Here is a 17,969-nt window from a genome sequence, read left to right as displayed (position 1 = left end):
GAATGTAATAAGCACGCTGCCGCTCATCGTGCTTTACAGCTGGCAGCAGCAGGCAGCTCAGGTACCGGCGCGTACAGCGTCACAGGGACTCGCAGGCTTTTCCACTGCATCAAATACCCCTGTGTCCCACACAGAACGATCCCAGTCACTGGTATTTTAATACGTTGGACAGGACCTTCTTGCCCTTTACAAGCAAGATGGTGAAGCCTGAGCCAGCAGCTGCTGAGAGGCCAGACTGGATTGCGAAGGAAGGGCTTTGCGTTTGCAGGCATCGTGTGCGTCCTGTGCATCTCTGGGTGCAGGGGGAAAACTGCTTTGTGGAAAGAAAGAGGGACTCCCAAGGGCAACTTTGTGCTGGACAGAAAGCAGTCTGGTACATGATCACAGAAAGCAAGAAATACTGAGGAACAATTAGCAGAGCTCTCTAAATCAAGGGCGAGAGCAGCTCTGCTGTGTTTCATTTGAGCTCTGTGAGCAAAGGCAGGTGCGGGGCAGCAGGGACCTGCACCTCACCTCGTTATCTTACCAGGATACATAACGAAGGCTACAAGCAATTCCTAAGCCTGCTGTGTAACTGACCACGGTGGGAGCTTGCTGCCACTGCCCGCTCCTCCCCACATCCTCCTGGCATCGCTGGACCCACCAGCACCATGGCAGTGACAACTCCTGCCCTGAATAGCTCAGGAAATGGCATCCATGAAAGATAAAACCACAAATGGGAAGTGTTGGGACACGGGAGATGTGCTCTCATCCTGCAGCCAGAATGACCTCTTGATAGTTCACAACCCTCCTTGCACCGGCTTACCTACCAACACCTACACGTTCACATTTCATATTTCAAAATGGCACATGTGTTATCTGGACCCATTCAATCAGGGCGTGTTAATTAAAGCTTATATTAACCGCTTGCAATCTTACATCAACTCTTGGCTGCTAATATGGGCCTTCAGTGTAATGGAAACATGACAAGGCAGGTGCACTGCTGGGGGGCTTGTGGTGGGCTGCAGGCACAAAAGCACCAGGCAGCACTTTGCTGATCTCCAGTCAGCAATTTCAACCACAAACAGCCTTTTGCACCATGTTGGATGGTGATCGGTGCCCGGTCCCAGATGAAACCTGGGAACCTCTGGTACTACAAAAATCCTGCACACGTCTTGAGGGCTGGGCTTGGGGTGAGAAGTGGGGTGTGGATTGTCCTGGTGAACTTTGCACCTTGCTGCTGGATTTTGTCTAGACTCAGGATTCCCCCAGGCTGCCTGTGCCGTGGTATCGCGGCTTTGCTGCAGAGCCCCAAACCACAGAGAGGCCAGGGGCGGGCAGCAAGCAGCGAGCCGGCTCCCTTCCCCTCCAACACCCAGAGCAGGAACAGAGCTGGTGGAGCAGGCTGGGGCTGAGCTGCGGCAGGGGACCTCGTGTGTCCCTGCGGTCCCATTCGTGGCACCCCATGGCCCTCTCCACGCCACCACGGCTGGGGACAGTGTGGACGGCCAGCAGATGCTGCTAGTGGAGACTGTAGCAGCCAGGCCGGGCCGCAGCTGGTGCCGTGGGGGTCTCATTCTTGGCAGGAGGTGCAGTGAGGGGCTGGCCCCATAGGACCTAGGTGTTTTGGAAGCTCCACACCTCCAAGAGCTGCACCCTGAAGTTCTCCTGGCAGAGCGGAGGGTTGTCAAAGGTCTCGCAGTGCTCTGTGCGCCCCCAGAGCAGGTCGGCGTCGAGGGACAGAGCTTGGCCTCCTCCTCCACCTGCAAAATCATGCCAGAGGGTTGGGATCCATGCTCACCCCTCACTGCCTGAGCAGAGACACTGGCCAGGTCTCAGATCATGCCCAGCTCCCTGCTCCATTTACTGCAGCCACGCTGCAGAGCTGTCACAGACAGATTGTGGGGCCATGCCCAGCCCTTCCTCAAGCTGTTCCCCTCCTGCATGTCCTCTCAGTCCTGCATGAAGCAGAGGAAAGGGCCAGGATGGGCACGGCAGCCCCAAGGGCACAAACCTGGCTGGGAGGTTTGGGATATGGGGCTCCCAGAAGGAACATCATTTTCCCTGTGCAGCCCTGTACTCTCTTGCTAACTTGGAGAAGTCGGGGCTGACTTCATCTTCCCTGACTTCTCCCCTAAGAAGGAGGTCTTTGCCTGCATGGGCAGCTCAGATTTGAACCTGGGGGAGAGCTCTTTTTAGCCAAAGTAGCAGCATGCTGGGCGGGGTGCCTGCCATTAGGTAATTACCGATAATGATCCCTTCCCGAGAGCCAGACATGAACATGGAGGCTGTTTTGGAAGGCAGGAGGAAATGCCTGATGGCCAGGAATGGGGACAGACGGCCTTTCCGCTGCGGCGTGGGCACGGCGAGGTGGTTGGAGCTGGTGCCACGGCCGTCCGGGGAGGAGCTGAGCAGGGACATGGGACCGGGAGAAGGCGACCGCTGGCGCGAGCGTGGCACAGCTTTGGCCAGTTCTGGCTTCTTGATGAACACCCACTCGTACCTCTCCATCTCGGGGCGCACCTGGAAAGGAGGAGAAACCCGGTGAGCCCCGGCCATGGGGGCATCTCTCCATTGCTGCCTGGCCAGGCGGGTTGGGGACCACACGCTGTGTGCTGGGGCAGAGGAGGGATGGCGCAGAAACCTTCCCTGCCACATGCATTGCCCCGCTGTCATCCCTTTAGGATGCTCCCGAAGTTAGTTCTCCATCTTTTGTAGTCCAGCACAGCAATCTCTGTGCTGCTGCCTCCTGCCAGGGCTCAGAGGTGGTGGTGGGACTGCAAAGGAAGCAGCTCGGTGCCACCATGCCTTAGACAAATAAAGAAAAAAGCAAAGACATACGAGCTCAGAAGCATAAACCCATAAATAAAATGTGACTTACAGTGAACACGAAGCACTCCCCTGTCCCAAAAAAGCCTGATGTCGCCCCATTCTTCTTCCTTTCACTCCAGTCAGAGGACAGAAACGCCCCGCACACCTTTGGGAGAGAGCACAGGGAGCTGTCACGGGGAGCAGGGCTGGGGCGAGCACCAGGACCCCCGGCAGCAGCCTCCATTGAGGCCATCGCTGGGGTGTGCTGCTCAGCAAGGGCTCTGCCTCTCCTTGGCACGATATCGGGAAGAAAACGAGCTAAAACATAGGAAATGAGGTTGAATAAGTCACCTTTCCCTGCCTGCAGCAGGCCCCAGGGACCGCAGCGTTTATCTCCTCACCACACTCAAGTGCCTGGTGTGGGAGATCAGGGCTCGGTGGCCAATAAATCTTCGGGATGCCTGGGCAATTTGCAGAACTTGCCTCTGCTGCTTGATGAAGAGTGCAAGGATAAAATACGGGTTTATGAGCCACTCTCAGAGTCCCCGGGGAAAGGCCTGGCTCAGGTATTTCTGCAGCTATTTTATGACTTTCAGATACCGTAAGAGCTGTCCTTATTTCACTTCCACTTCCCTCGTGCTGCTGCTCTTGCAATCAAGAAGAGCTCCTGGCATTTAGCGCACTGAAAGCAAGTTCCTGCTCAGGCAGAGCATCTGCTGACTTGAGGAAAGTCTGCCTAGCGAAGGCTTCACGATTTAGCCTAAATTTCCAATAAAAACTTCTCTCTCGTGGCCTCTCCATCTCACGGGCTCCTTTTTACCCCCACGTGCCCCCTTTAACCAGTGTCTAGGGCAGCTCTTGGTGCTGGTGCCCCGCAGACACCGTGATGGAGCCAACATTGGTGGGCAGGGAGACAACCGCCCTCCTTCCCCGCACCACCCCGGCACAGCCCCGCTCCCTGCTCGGGAGACACTTACCTCCCCCTCCGTTGTCTTTATGAGCAGCACCGTGGGTTCGTAACCTTCGCAGCAGGAGTAAAACCTGGGGGGCACACAGGGAGGCTGGGTTGGTGTGGGCAGACCGGGAGCACACAGCCGTGACCACGTGGGCACGGAGCTGTGGGACCCCGCTCGCCCCTCATGGGCTGGGGGGCACGCTCGTGGTGCCGACATGGGCAGTAATATTGCAGCCCCACCATTAACAACCCTGGAGAATTGGGGGGCACAGATGGCCCTGAGTGGTCTCTCTGCTTGCAGCAGGTTTGGGCATTGCCCGTGGCACTTGGGCTCTCCTGGCTTGGGTCTGGGGGGTTTGATGTGCTCCCCATCACAGGGGGTACCCGAGCATGGTCTGCCCCAACCCCGATCCCTGCTGTGGCCTCGCAGTGTGATGTGCTGCTAAGAGAAGTCTCCTTCCCCGCAGCCAGCACTGCCCAGGCTGCACCCAGGGTGTTGAAACAAACCCGCAGTGCCCCCAGAAGACCCCAGACGTGTCCCACAGTTGTTGCATTTCTACATCGGCAGCCTTTACGCAATTTTATGCCCATCCCATCTGACCCGACCCCAGCCACCGGGCAGGTCGTGCTCACCTCTGCAGGCTGCACCCATCTTCCGAGGTGGAGAAGAGCAGCAGCGGGGGGGAGAGGGAGAAGCGCTCGGGGATCCAGGACCAGATGATGCGCATCTCCTGAGCCGTTACCGTGCCGGAGCTGAAGGTCTGCATGTCCACGGCCAGGTGGAAGGACTGCCTGCGAGGGGGATGCCCGTGGGTGCCGAGCCAGGGTGCCTGCACGCCACTGCTGCCATGGGGCACCCGGCACAGCCAAAGCCAAGGGAGATGCCTGGAGCTCCCCCCGTGCTCTATCTCTGCTGTACCTCGGGGTTTGTCTGCTTTGCCCCAGAGCACCATCTGCCCACGCCGGCAAGCAGACAGGCTTCTTACCTGCTCTGCACCATGGTTATGCCCCGCTCCATCAGCGCTTTCCTGTTGGCCATCTGGAGGAGCCAGATTTCCTTGCGGGAGAACAGCCGGATGCCAAACGCTCTCTCCAGGAGTTTGTCGACAGTCGTGTGCTCGGCAATGTTCTGCACGAAAGCCTGCAGGTCTGCCTTGATGTCGGCCCCCTCCAGCTCGGGGGAGGCCACCGAGAGCCTGTACTGCTTCAGCAGGGCCAGGGCGATGCGGTAGAGGACCTTCTGCCCCTCCAGCAGGTAGACGTCAAACACACGGATGGCGTAGTCGAAGGGGAGGTCGTGGAAGAGCCACGACAGCCATTCGGAGTAGACCTCAAAGACGTTCTCGGAGGAGCTGGCTATCAGTTTGTGAGCTGCCGGGCAGTGCTTGTTGGCCAGATCCCCGAAAGTCATGCAGGAGGCCCGGTGGGCCAGGAAGGACTGGTCAATGTAGCTGGTGTGGGGGGCGTTGCTGGCGATGAGGCGAGAGATGTTCTCGAAGCACTGAGCTTCGTCCTCGCTGTAGTGCAGCAGCAGAGCCACCAGCGAGGGCAGGATGGGGCTGTAGGTGATGTCGGGGAAAAGGTTGCCGACGCAGATGAGGATCTTCTTCATGGCGGTGACCCCGTCCGGGCTGAGGCAGTACGTGGGCATGGAGCACCCCTCCAGGAAGTCGGGCAGAGGGTGGGAGCTCGCGCTGTGCTTCCCAAAAAGCCGGCTGGCCACGTCCCTGTAGACGGGAGCGTCGGGCGTGACGAGGCGGCAGGCGACCTGCTGGCACAGCCGGTGGTACACCTGAGCTCTCAGGGCACGGCTCGCCGCCAGGCAGCCCTCTCTCAGCAGCCTCTTCAGCTCCTTGGGGGGCTGGGTGAGGATGTCCCTGGGGATATTGGCCTGCTGCTCCGGCTCTGGCATCCTGTCCCAGTCCACAAACTGTCCGCAGCCCAGACAGGAGGAGGCGGTGTCGATGTCCCAGGTGTCAGCCTCCGACGTGATCACGACGGTGACTGGAGACGAGCCAAGCATCCCTGTGGGACAAAGACCTTTTATCCGACACGCTTCACCGCAACAGTGACAGCGTTTCACCCTGCCTGACACTGCACTGAAATCCTACAGCACCTTCTGGTATTTCAGCTGCTGCTCTCCCCCCCGCACAGGGGAGGGTTTCAGGAGGCTGAGCTGCTGGCTTTGCCCTCACACCGGTCCGGTGGCATCAGCTGGTCCCTTTGGGGAACCCAGAGCAGGATGGGGCTCTGCACCCCTCGCACAGCTCCTGCCTCCCCAGGTGTGACCGGCTGTGCTGGGGAGCTGCAGGATGCAGGGACTGTCCCTGCCCCTGTCCCTGTCCCACGGGCACAGCCACAGGACAGCAGCGTTACACCACCACCAGCCAGGAGCCAGCCCTGGGGCATCGCTGAGAGCCCCGCGCTGGCCGGCAGCTTGGGGGGACCCAACGGGCAGTGGGGCCAATAGGGACAACGTCCCATCCCAAGGGCAGAGCAGGAGGTGATGTCCAGGACCAGGCGCTTTGAGCATGGATGGAGCAGAATAAACTGCCCCTGGCTGCTTGGGTGCCTGAGCTGCAGCAGTGTGCGAGGAGAGGGTTCAGCCAGAGGGGCAGGGACAGCCGGCAACACGGCCCCTGCTCCCCGCGTCCCCACGCACCCGGTGAGTCCCCAGCCAGACAACCAGGGGCGAGGGCTGGAGAACGTCTGAGCAGCCTCTTGGAGGTGGGAATTGGTGCCCGCAGTTGGCTGCGAGCTCACAAGAGCAGAGTTTGAGCTCCTCCTAGGGAGAAACCAGAGGCATTTTCCTCGGGGTTCCCGTGGAGCTCAGCCCCGAAGCCCACACGTTTCCACTGGGGGGTTTGTGCAGAGCAGTTATTAATTGGCAGCATGAAGTTGATTACACACACATTAATTCCTAGGGCATGGTGCTGGATGTGCTCGGTTAAGCAGGGCTGGATGAGTCTCAGCTCCCTGTCTGAGGATTTGCACAGAGCCAGCTCTCCACTTTGGACCCAAGGGGACACGCGGGGACATCACAGCCCCAGCCACACACGCCACGCAGAGGTGGCAGCACGGTGGCACGGTGAGGGACAGCTCCCAGGCTGGGTCCGGCTCTGTTCATGCTGTGCTGGCTCAGCTCAGCTCTGGCTCTGGGTCAGGCCAGGCACCAGGTCAGGCTTAGCCCTGGGCCAGCTCCAGCAGGCTCCCTGCTCTGAGCAGCCAGGCTGGAATTAAGGCAGACCAACGGGCTGGAAAAGGCTGGGGGCCACACATCCAGCTCCATCACACTTACAGCCCTAAAACCCAGGCTCAAATGAACAGCTGGGTTTAAGCAGGGCTCTTTGTACCTCTAGGTACTGCCACGATTCCCAGACCCTCCCTGTACTTGCAGCAGGAGGGCAGCCCTGGGTACCACCACCCCAAAATGTGTCACCCGGAGTCACCCAGCCGCAGGCACCCAGCCCAGGGCACGTCCCCAGCCTGGCACCAGGGTGACACCCCGGGGCTGTCAGTGGGGCTGGGCACATGGGTCTGCCCCAGCCCCATTGCTCTGGGTGCCCTGGGTTGCCTCCATCCCCCAGCACTCACCCACCTTGTGTGGTGCTGGTGCCATCGCCGTCCCCGTCACCCTGCTCTGGCTGCGCTGGGAAGCCCCCGGCCGCCCCCCCGGGGGCACGGGGCAGGCTGAGCCCCACCTGCAGCATCCACCTGCTCCGGGGAGGCCCCGCTGCCGGCTGCAGCCGCTGCCCTGGCTTTTAATGCGCCCCGTGTGCGTGGGGCACGTGTTTGGTGTAAACAGCACGCGGGGAGGAGCGGCCCCGTGCCCGCTCGCCCCTTTGTGCCCGATTCGGGGAGGGGATGAGATAGCCATCAAAACAGCAACACGGCCGTTAAACCCCACGGTTATTTTTCCCCAGGGATAACCTTTATCTTCACATTCACTCCCGGGCGGGGAGGGCACTGAGGGGGCGAGGGAGGGACGCGCAATCGCCCGTCCTTGACGGGAGGAAACATAAACACGGTGAGTGGGGCTGCAGCCGCTTCCCGCTGGATTGCGCGGGTCTCGGGGGGGGCAGAAGTGGAGGCATGTGAGCAGCGAGTGCCAGGAACCAGGTGACAAGCAAGAGGCTGGGGCCACGAGGACAAAATGACGCCCTTCTGCCAGGTGCCGCGGGGCCGGGCAGCACCGGCGTGCAGCGCTTGGGGAGCACCTGTAGGAGAAACCTCGGGGTCTGGGGACAAAGCAAAGCTGGCGATGCAAACAGGAGCTGGTGGTGGAGAAACACGGCTTTCTGCAGCAATGCACCCCGCTTTCTTTGGGGTGAATCAGGGCTGAGCTGCACCAGTGCTTCCAGCACCAGGCACCTGGCACAAGGCTTCAGCATTCCCCAGCGGTGGCAGAGGGTGTTCAGATGGGTCCCCCCCGCTCAGTGGAGCCCCAGATGTGGTAATTCCAAGCACATTTCTGTACTTCTGCATTTCCAGTCTGTCTCATTTGAAGCTGTTGTTATTGATTGACTTTGCCCCAAAATGTTTTGCAGGGTTACAAAAAATTGTGGGCTCAAGGAAAAGCTGCAGCAGCTGAAAGGAGAGGAGCATGCAGGGACCTTGCGACCATCAGTGAACCCGCAGGTCGGACTACACTTAAAAGTGGGGAGTTTTTAAGGCAAATAAGGCACTATATTTTCCTTAAGAAATTGTATTTTTTTTTTTTCTCTCATGCTAACAGCTGCTGCTGGTCCCTGCCTTGCCTCCTTCCCCCTGCTTTGCACCCACAGCGCATCCCTGAGGGCTCACCAGGGCTCCTGCAGCAGAGCAGGAGCGCTGCCCCCCAGAGTGGCACCTCTGTGGATGAAGCCTCGCCTCCACGTGCCAAAACACAGCCCAAGTGGCACGGCTTAGCCTGATGAAGCTGGGCAAGGGGCTGCGGGGACCTGGGGGTGCCAGGCTGGTGGTGGTGGGACGGACAGACAGTGGGCTGCGTTGAAACCTGGTGCTGCAGCTTCCCAACCTGGTGCTGCTGCTTTGCCCAGCCCCTTGGTGGCCGCGCTCTCTCCGTGTGCTTTTCCTGGAGCAGCAGATGCCTCCCGCGGCCTCTGGGTCAGCCTGAAGCACCCCACGGCCCCCGTGACTGTGTGGAGACAGGAGATGGGAGTGAATTAGGCACCGTGTGATGTGGCTCTGCCATTTCCTTTGCTTTTAATGGAGAAAAAATTAAATATGTAGAGGCCACGCCGCCTCCTTGAGCCGCGCAGCTGGAGGCCATAAATGTTTCATGCAAGCTGCCTGCACAGCCCAGCCCTTGTGGATTCAGGTGCCTGGGGACCTTGGGGAGCCCAGAGCAAGGCTGCAGTGGTCCAGAAAGGTGACACATTATCGTGCCATACCGAGGCAGGTGCAGTGACAGCCCTGTGTTATGGGGGCCACAAATCATCGCTGCCACTGCCTTGCCACTGCTTTTAGGGCACCTGCACTCCTGCCCGTACCTGCAGGGATTGGCGTCAGCGATGGCAGCAAGGAGGAGACCAAACCCTGCATGGCCGAGGGCTGCTGTAACACCAGAGCCCACGTGGCCTCACTGCAGGGCCCCGAGGAGCCCAAATATTGAGGGTGCCAGCACTGGGCAGTGCCATGGCTTCCCAGCAGTGCACTCTGCCCGATCCCAGGCGTCTCTTTCTCCTGCTACAGCCACTCCAAGCTGCTGCAAAAAAACCCTTACAAACACATTAACAGCTCTTTGCACTTGGCTCTTTCCTCAGCCTGCAGGTCCCGAGGAAGCCCGTGCTCGAGGCCTGCTGGGCCGAGGCAGCAAAGGGACCGGCGCTCAGCTCGGTCACATTGCCGTTACTGGGGCCGGGCACACCGTGAGCTCTGAGCAGCGGCCCCATGAGCTGAGCTGGTTCTTTTTGTGCCTCCCGGTGTACTTTGGGCTTTTATGGAAGGCCAAATGGGGCTTCTCGAGGTGATTATGGCACCTTTTGGCTCCAGCTAGCCTGCCAAAATGTGGGGCCCTGCAGCTTGTTTCTCTTGGGAGTAGAATTTAACAACAGCTTCCTCTTGTCCTTCTGTCTCCTGGAACAAGGGGAGGAAGCAAAGGGTAGGGACAAGCTCCTGACCACAGGGTCACTGCCCTCTTGTTGCCATTGCCCAGCCCCAGAGCTTGGGGTCCCCACGGCCTGGGGGACACCGGGGCTGTCCCCACCCTTCCTCTGCCATCTGACTGCATCCCAGCCGTTCCCCATCCTGCTCTTCCAAACCCCAAAGCACAGCATGCCCTGTGGCTTCAGTGCGTTTTGATCCAGACCGTGATAACGTGATGGCAGCAGCCACATCCAGGTGCCCTGACAGTGTCCTGGCTGCCCCGTGCTGCATGGGGCGCAGTCAGAGAGCAGCAGTGCTCTGCGGAGCTGCAGCTGGGGCAAGGCTGGGGCTGAGAGCTTGTAGGTGGCCCCATACAAGCAAAACGGGAAACGTGAAGGATTTCTGTGTTCCTCAGCAGTGCTGACTGGAGGCAGCGCTTCCTGCACACCAGAAGGGCTGGCGTCATGAAACCGAGAAGCAATTAGAGGGAAGTGATTGCGTTATACAAATAAACCTCCCTGCCGATGTTTCTGGCACAAACACCGCGGCACTGAGTGAGCAGAACCTGTCCTGGGGAAGGGGGGAGAGCGGTGACCCCCAGGTCTTAGGAAAAGCATCGAATGCCCTGGTAGCACCCAGGGGATTGCAAAGGTTTCCAAGGGGACCCTAGCTGCAGGTGGAATAGCATCTCACCTGGCGGAGGAGATGGCTGGGACGAGGGGACAGGAGGACTGGGCAGCCTGATGGGTGTGTGTGCATTGTTCTGTCAGCCCTAGGGCCGGGGCACAGCTGGGGACAGCCACAGCTGTGTGTCCTGCAGCTCCGTGCTGTGTTCTTTGCACCATATCCTTGTGCACAACTGCACCCCTGCACTGCATGCTCTGTGCCCCTGTACCCTGCGCCATGGAGCACACAGCCAGCACCACGGAGCTGTGCAGCTCTGCCCCCTGACACCTCTGCACCTCGTGCTGCACACCCAGCACCTATACACCCTGCCCTGCTGCAGCCCACACCTGTGCACCATGCACATCTGCACTGTTTGGCTGTGCACTGCGCGCTGTGCACATGCCCTGTGTACCCCACCTCTGCTCCCTGTGCCTCTGCACCCCGCACTGTGCACCGTGCACTATGCACCATGCACCCCACAGCACTGCACTGTGCACCTCTGCACCCTGCACTGTGCAGCTCTGCAGTGTGCACCGTGCACCTCTGAACTGTGCACCCTGCGCTGTGCACCACCGCACCACTGAACCCTGCACCTCTGCAGCTCTGTATCTCCGCAGTCTCCTTTGCCCTCTGGACTGTGCACCTGCGCGCTCTGCACTAAGCACCGTGCAGCTGTGCACCACGACCTGTGCAGCGCGCGATGTGCACCGTGCAGCCGTGCAGCTCTGCACTGTGTGCCCATGCAACTCTGCCTGCAGCTGTGCCTTTGAAGTCAGCACCCTGCACCTCTGCACCGTGCAGCACTGCACCCTGCCCTCCTGCACCGTACAGCTCTGCGTTTTGCAGCGTGCATCGCGCACCTCTCTGCAGCGCGCCCCGCACTCCTTTGCCCCGCACCCCCCCCCCAGCGTTTGGCGGCGCCGGCGGCGTTTGGGCCTCGTCGCGCTCCGTCGTCACGTGACGGCCGCGGCCAGCGCAGCGCTTCCGGGTGGCCGCGATGGCTGCGGAGCCCTGGTGAGCACCGGGGGGGGGGGAGCGGGGCTGGGGGGGGCCGGGCGGCACCGGGGGCACCGGGCTGGGCCTGAGCCTGAGGCGCTGTCCCCATCCCCTTCCCGTCCCTGTCGCTGTCCGCAGGCTGTCGCAGCACGCCGCCGCCTGCCGCCTGGCGCAGGAGCTCGCCGAGAGGATCCGGGAGAGGGAGCGGCGGCAGCGGGGCGGGGAGAGCCCGGCACAGGTACGGGGGGGGCCTGAGGGGCGGGGGGGGTGCCCCGGGGGGCCCCAGCGCAATCACCGCAGCCGGGCGGTGTCTGGAGGGCGCCGGGTGCCCGGGGCCGATCCCCGCAGCCCGCTGGCGTTCAGCAGCACCAAAAGCTGTGCGGGAGCCGCTCGGAGCCTTCCCTGCACCACAGCTGCCCGAGGCTGGGTTTGGTGCAAACCCCGCGCTGAGAGCTGCGTGAGGGCAGCGCTGCCCGGCCCCGGCCCCGGCCCCGGCCCCTGCCCCTGCCCCGTGCTCCCCCGCGCAGCGTCCCCGCAGTCCAGCAGCAGCTGAAGGCGGCTCCCTGGCAGCGCTTGGTTCTACTGCAAACACGGCCCCAGCAATCAGGGGGCTGTTTCCACAACACAAGCGCCTGTTGAGAAATCCGCGGCTGAGCTGGCGTTTATTCTGTGACTCCTCGGTGGTTTAAGGGAGTAAAAGACTTTGGACGGGCTTTATCTTGCGGGGAGAATCTGAGCGAGTTGTTATTTCCATAGCGTTTGACCATTAGTGTGGCTAAAAAAAGCCCCTCCTTGCTTATTGCTAAATAAAAATAGAGCATAACATTTCCAATGGAAAAAAAACAGGGAAAGGTTTCAAGGCAGCACTTAAAATCCGCCAACTCTGCTCTGTTGAGCTGTTCGTAAAACTTCCCTTGGCTTCTTGTTACTTTTTTTTTTTTTTTTTGTCCCCCTTTAATGGCAGTGAAGCCTTTGTTAGAACAGCACGAGTTCTGGCCGGAGGAGCGGAGGCAGCGTGCAGGTGAGCTGCCTGCCCGGCCACAAACACCCGCAGCTGCTGTGCTGGTTGCAGGCAGCGCTCTGCAGCTGCCTGTGAGCGCAGGAAACGTGCACGGGAAGGGAAAACCTCCTTTGTACGGCAGGGCTTGGGGGCACGCAGTGAGCCGGGCTGCCCTAGCAGCGTCTGTGCCCCGCTGTGGCTCTGGAGCTGTGTCTGCACGCGGGCTGTGCAGCGCTCCGGCTGTGTGCTCTCAGGCCTGCCTCAAAGTTCTGCTGCCGTTCATCACCGTGTTTGGGAACAAGGCCCCCTGTGTCAGAGGGGCTTAAAGCCCTGAGGGTCTCAGGTGATTTTGCAGCCCAGTTCGGGCTGGTGCTGTGTGTAGAAGCACATACAGCCATAATTAGGGAGAGCTGTGTAGTTAGTTGCAGCCATGATGGCCTTTCCTAGCATTCTGAGCAGTTGGAATGAAAACAAATACCATTTTGGAGGAAAAATTCAGAGGACAACGTCAGTCTAACTTGGGAAGGGGTGGGGAAAAGAGGAGAGTGCCTGCAAGCCTCAGCCCTGCTTGGAGCCGGGAGTGTGAAGGGCTGAGCTGTGCTTTGAGGGAGAGCAGACACGGCCGAGCCGTGGGCAAGGCAGGGTGAGGAAGGGCCAGGTGGCACAGGTGGGACTGAGAAGGGAAATGGGGCAAAGCTGGACGTCTTCGGGATCTGTCCTATAAAGTCTGGAAGAGTTCAGTGGAGGCAGTGTCTGAACCTGCAGCGAGCTTCCTCTGACCATGGGAAAGACGCCCAGTGGCAGAAGGAGCTGGCGCCCGTATTTGTATTAAAGATCAGAGGAGAGGCCTGGAAAATATTAAAATGTGCTGAAATACTTTGCCCATAAAGGAGCCTGTTTATAAAGACTTGAAAGAAACCTCACCATATGAAACAGCACCAATGCATTAGAAGCGTGGTTGTGAAATTTGTACTTTTTATCTCATTTTGTAAGCAGCCCAGCCCAGTTAACTGCTCTGAGGCAGGCTGTCGTGGTTGAGGATGGAGCCTTTCCCGCCAGTAAAGCTGAAGTTAATTTTTTTGTCACCTGCATGTAATAGTGCTGCATGCTGTGCAGATACAATTCCGACGGTTCTTTTTTCTTCCCCTGCAGCTCAATGTGTTCATCAGATCGTCGCTGCAGAATCTCAAGGAGAAGATCAGTCAGCTGAGGGACTTGCTGCTTCGGGATGTGTCGATGCACCAAATGTATCCCTGGAAACATCTCCTCGACCTTCCCCAGTGTAGGAGAGAGTGCAAAACCAAGCTGGAATTGGAACGAAGCTCTGCCATGCAGTTAGGGCTTCTTCCTCATTCCACTTTGGGAAGATTTTGTCACTACAGTTTTGCCAGTGGTGATGTTTAATATTTTTATTGCAGCTATAGTGTAGGAAGAATGGGGAGCGTGAGGATCCCTGGTACTGCAGGCATGAGGCTGGTTTTAGTTCTCTTCTTGCTGGGAGGGAGCTAAGCAAGATGTTCTGCCTCGCCTCAGGCAACTGTCGTCATCTTGCCTGTGCTCCGTGCTGCCGCGGTGGGCTGGCTTGTGAGCCCAATTCACTCGTCCAGCAGAAAGCACAGAAAGCACGCTGCCTTTTACCTTTTCTCTTGTCTCAGTCGCTGGCTGCAGGGGTGCCAGTGTGTGCACAAAGGAAGGGTGAAACCTTGCTCAGGGTGTGGGCAGGGAGGTGCCAGCCCTGACGTGCAGTGGCTGAAGGAGCCCAGCACCTTCAGAGTGCTGTCGACGTGCCTTGGAGTGAGACAGGGGGTTCCTCTGGTACCGGCTGCCCTGGGGCTCTGGGATGCTCGGACTCGGGGAAGCACGCCCGCCTCCCTGAGGATGTGTCCGGCAGCGATCGGACTGAACGAACAAATGTTTAATTTCAAGCTTACTGTAGCAGAAATCGCTTCAGAGCATGAGCCCGCTGAGTGCTGTGCTGATGGCCTCGGGTTAAACTTTTCTGCCAAGGGAGTGCTTTGGAACGGAGGAATGCTGCTGTGGCAGAAAGCAGACACAGCTCAGTACAGCTATTGCATAATCGATGCAGCAGGGCTTGGAAGAGAGCTTGTAGTCCTTTGGAAAGTCTCTAAAGAAAAAAAGAAAAAAGTAATCACATGTCACCTGTCAAAGCCACAGCACTTGGGACATCTTGGTGCCAGTGTTGCGGAGCGGGCCAGCTGCTTTTTAGTAGTAAATGAAAGCAGAACTATATTGGATGTAGGATTCTTAACACTTCAACTGATTTGGCAGTAAAAAACCCCCCGCTTTCACTGACTGTGCTAGATGATGAGCTGAACATCACACTGCGGTCACTATGAATCCTCGTCTTTGAGGCTGGTAAACTTTGGAGGGGAGTTTTTAATAAAAGCAGGTGTCATCCAGAGATGTAGCACCTCTCCTGGTGGGTGTTCCTTGAGCTGAAATAGCATTGTAGTTATTTTCATGATCAGGAGGTCAGATTTATTTTAAGAATGTCTAGAATGCTTTATTTTATATATGAAAGTTTTCCAATGTTTTAAGCTTGGTCCTTAACCAGGTCTCATTAGCACCCAGATGGAGGGGGACAGGAGGCAGAATTTGGTGGATGAACTTGTCACGCGGCAGAAGCAACTTGAGGCGTCTTACAGGAACGAAGGCCCGGAGCCAGATGTGACAAGGTATGACACTGCTGCCTTAAGTGAGCAGCGTGACTCGTGTTGGGTTTGTCCGGAGCTGTGAAGTGATCCATGGAGTTCATTCACCTGTAGCCACGTGCGCTTCCATTCGCTTGGAAATCCTGTGCTTTTTTTAGCAACAATGTCATTAATGCCTGCCAAAGCTGAGGAGGACAAGGGAGTGGAGAGCTGCTTGGAAGAGGCAACAGCAAACTGAGAGATCACTGAGCTGGGCTGACGGTGCCACCAGCTCTCTGTGACTTGTAGGAGAACTGTTGATGAGTCCCCAGAGATCATATTTTGCAGCAGTCAGTGAGGCCTGTCAAATGGAACGCTACATTTTCATTTCTATTTTGGCACGTCAGAACAGCACAGAGCGATGTGTTATTGGAAAAGAGATGTGACTGTAATTCTGGGGGGGTGGTTCAGCAAGGGGGCTGACTGAAATATCCCTGAGACAAGAGGGGAGAGCTTTGTCTGTAAAACTCACCTTCTATTCTTAATCTTTTTTCCTAGTGCATGAATATTGAAGAGCTTGTCTTTGAGTGGAAAAGGCAGTCGGAATTATTTTTGTGCCTTCAGTGAGTTCCTTCACAGCTGGGAAAAATAATTACGGATAATAGCCTGCAATTTGTGCTCTCCTTATGCAGGCCCTACATAGCCTCTTTTTATTGGGACGACTTGGAGCTGCTGTCCCTAATGTGTTCTTAGAAATAATCCATCTCTAATGTGTTCTTAGAAATAATCCATCCGGGGTTTTCCCTCTGATCAGGAGGAAAAGGAGAGCCTTTCCTTGAAGTGTGAGCCTCAGGCCTCTTGTCCAAATAAACTGTTGGCATCCTGTGAGGTGGGTTTGGTGGGAGTCACACAGATGCTGTGTCCCTAACATACAAACCACCGAGCTGTTACATGCTTCGGTAGCAAGAGCTGTACACGAGACATCTTTTAATGTGGTTGCTGCAGCTTGCAGGCCTGTGAACTCTGTGTGCACTGGAATAGAGGAGGATGGGTTGGTTCTCACAACTTATCAATGGGCTTCTGAGTTTTATCTTTCAACACCAGCTTCTAGCCCAGGAATTCCACTTGGGTGTATTTGCTACCTTTGGGTGTACTTCTCAGTTTTTGGTAGCTTCGTTTTCTGTGTAAGCCCGTGTGTGTCTTGCTGAGGAACTCCTTGCAGCTACTGCACATCTGAGCTTTCGTGTCTCCCTGAAATAGCAAAGTAACAGTGTGTGTGTTTGCTGAGCAGCAGATTCCTGGGAATTCATTACACTTTCCCACTTCAAAGAGCATAGAGCAAAGAGCTTTTCGCAGCCTCTCTTTTCGTCTTGTTCGTCTTCTTTTCCCCCTGTTGTGTTTCCAGTGACATCCCCACAGGTCAGGAGGAAAGGTGTATGCTGAGTTCAGCCTGGTGCTGCACACGTGCTAACCAGGCAGATGCATAAAGGCTGAAAGTGCTGCTAACCAGCCTCCGTCTCTTCTGCCTCTTTGTCTGCGAAAGCTGATATTAATATGAGACTCCTTTTTCTTTGAAACGTGTTTAAATTGATTAATGAATTAGCTGGTGCTGGAAGGAGAGGAGAAGAGTGGTAGCAATAAATAAATCTTGTTCCTCAGTTGGTAGCCAGGCTACAGTCTGCAAAATGCAGCTGTCATTTCCTTCTTCCTTCGCAAGCAAATGCTACCTTAGCACAGTATTAGGGCTCTGAATGGAATCAGTCAGAATTGAAGTGGTCTGTCTAGGGATAAAATCCTGATGATTCACTGGGGGATATGCTTTGATCTCTGTGAGGCCTGAGTCAGCATTTGTGCAAAAAAATTAAAAGCCCCACGGTGGAAGAGTCTGACTGACCTGTGTCCTGAGTCCAGGGGCATGGTTAAGTACTGCTGTGTGTAGGAGTTACAGTTTTAGCTGAATCCCTGTGCAGGTTAATTGTGTTACTCTTCCCAACTTTTCCCTACAGCGTGGCTGAGCAGCTCGTCCTCACCTCTCTGACCCGTGGTGCAGTGAGACCTGCCGCTGAAGGGTTGCAGGGGGAAACCTCTGCAGTACAGACGTGTAATGCAGATGTTTGTGGGGTTTTGTTAATTTTAGCTTGTGCTTCTAAATGTCAGGCGCTTTCTAATGTGCTGTATTCACCGGACCTGTTCTGGCAAATGCACAGCTCTGCCTTTTAAACATCCACGTGTGAAGGTGCTTCTGTGAGGCAGCGCCTTAGAGCCCTCGTGAGTTTTTCACCTTTTTGCAATTTGTCAGCTCTTGGTCTTGGGACAGAGTAAAATGTCATGTGTTTTTAAATCCTCACGTTTTTTAACATTTTTGCTGATACTCGTTGAAAACCAGTCCCTTGGAAAGGGCGGACACAGTTTTGGTGCTGTCCTAGGCTAAAAACCTGGGTAGCAATGTGGGTGTTGTGTCTGAATGTTCCTGCTGAAAACCCGATCTTTTTTCTAGCCTCCTTACTTAGTGTTCCTTGAGGAACTGCTGTACCTGCTCCAAAGTGTCACTGACCTAGTGTTCTGTATTCTGTTGGGTGTTGCTGTAGAGAAGTTACCATGTGCACGTTCCTTGAGGGTCTGTTCAGCGCCGTGGTGCAGAGGTTGGTTTCTCCTTGCTTTTGTTCTCCGGCGGGGTGTTCGGTAAGTCCAAAGCAGGCATTTTGCCCTGAGGTTGGCCAGCTTTGTGTACCTGCACGCTGGCAGTGCAGCACCTGCGACAGGTGCAGAAACGGGGGGATTGGGTCTCACCCCACCCACTAATTCCTCAGTGGCTTTGGCATTT

The 17,969-nt window shown here is 57.0% G+C and overlaps 2 protein-coding genes across 2 annotated transcripts in view; one reads left to right on the top strand and one right to left on the bottom strand.

Moving 5' to 3' along the window:
• Positions 1–1,596: 1,596 nt before the first annotated feature.
• On the bottom strand, positions 1,597–7,455 carry LOC116496594 (TBC1 domain family member 24-like). The gene is made up of 7 exons (XM_032199797.1): positions 7,344–7,455; positions 4,732–5,770; positions 4,379–4,537; positions 3,768–3,831; positions 2,861–2,956; positions 2,226–2,502; positions 1,597–1,742 (listed from the first exon to the last, which is right to left on the bottom strand). The coding sequence occupies exons 1-7, from the start codon at positions 7,453–7,455 to the stop codon at positions 1,597–1,599; spliced, it is 1,893 nt and encodes a 630-aa protein (XP_032055688.1).
• Positions 7,456–11,479: 4,024 nt separating this feature from the next.
• STX8 (syntaxin 8) overlaps positions 11,480–17,969 on the top strand; it is a 96,608-nt gene continuing 90,118 nt past the window's right edge. Inside the window, exons 1-4 of the mRNA XM_032199858.1 lie at positions 11,480–11,512; positions 11,633–11,732; positions 13,647–13,741; positions 15,080–15,190. Coding sequence (XP_032055749.1) covers positions 11,496–11,512; positions 11,633–11,732; positions 13,647–13,741; positions 15,080–15,190 — 323 coding nt within the window. The 5' untranslated portion in view covers positions 11,480–11,495. The remainder of the gene's footprint in view (positions 11,513–11,632; positions 11,733–13,646; positions 13,742–15,079; positions 15,191–17,969) is intronic.

Source organism: Aythya fuligula, chromosome 18 (assembly GCF_009819795.1).
Source record: "Aythya fuligula isolate bAytFul2 chromosome 18, bAytFul2.pri, whole genome shotgun sequence".
NCBI lineage: Eukaryota > Metazoa > Chordata > Aves > Anseriformes > Anatidae > Aythya > Aythya fuligula.
The sequence above is the reverse complement of the archived record's forward strand: the minus strand, read 5'-3'. Positions and strand labels throughout refer to the sequence as shown.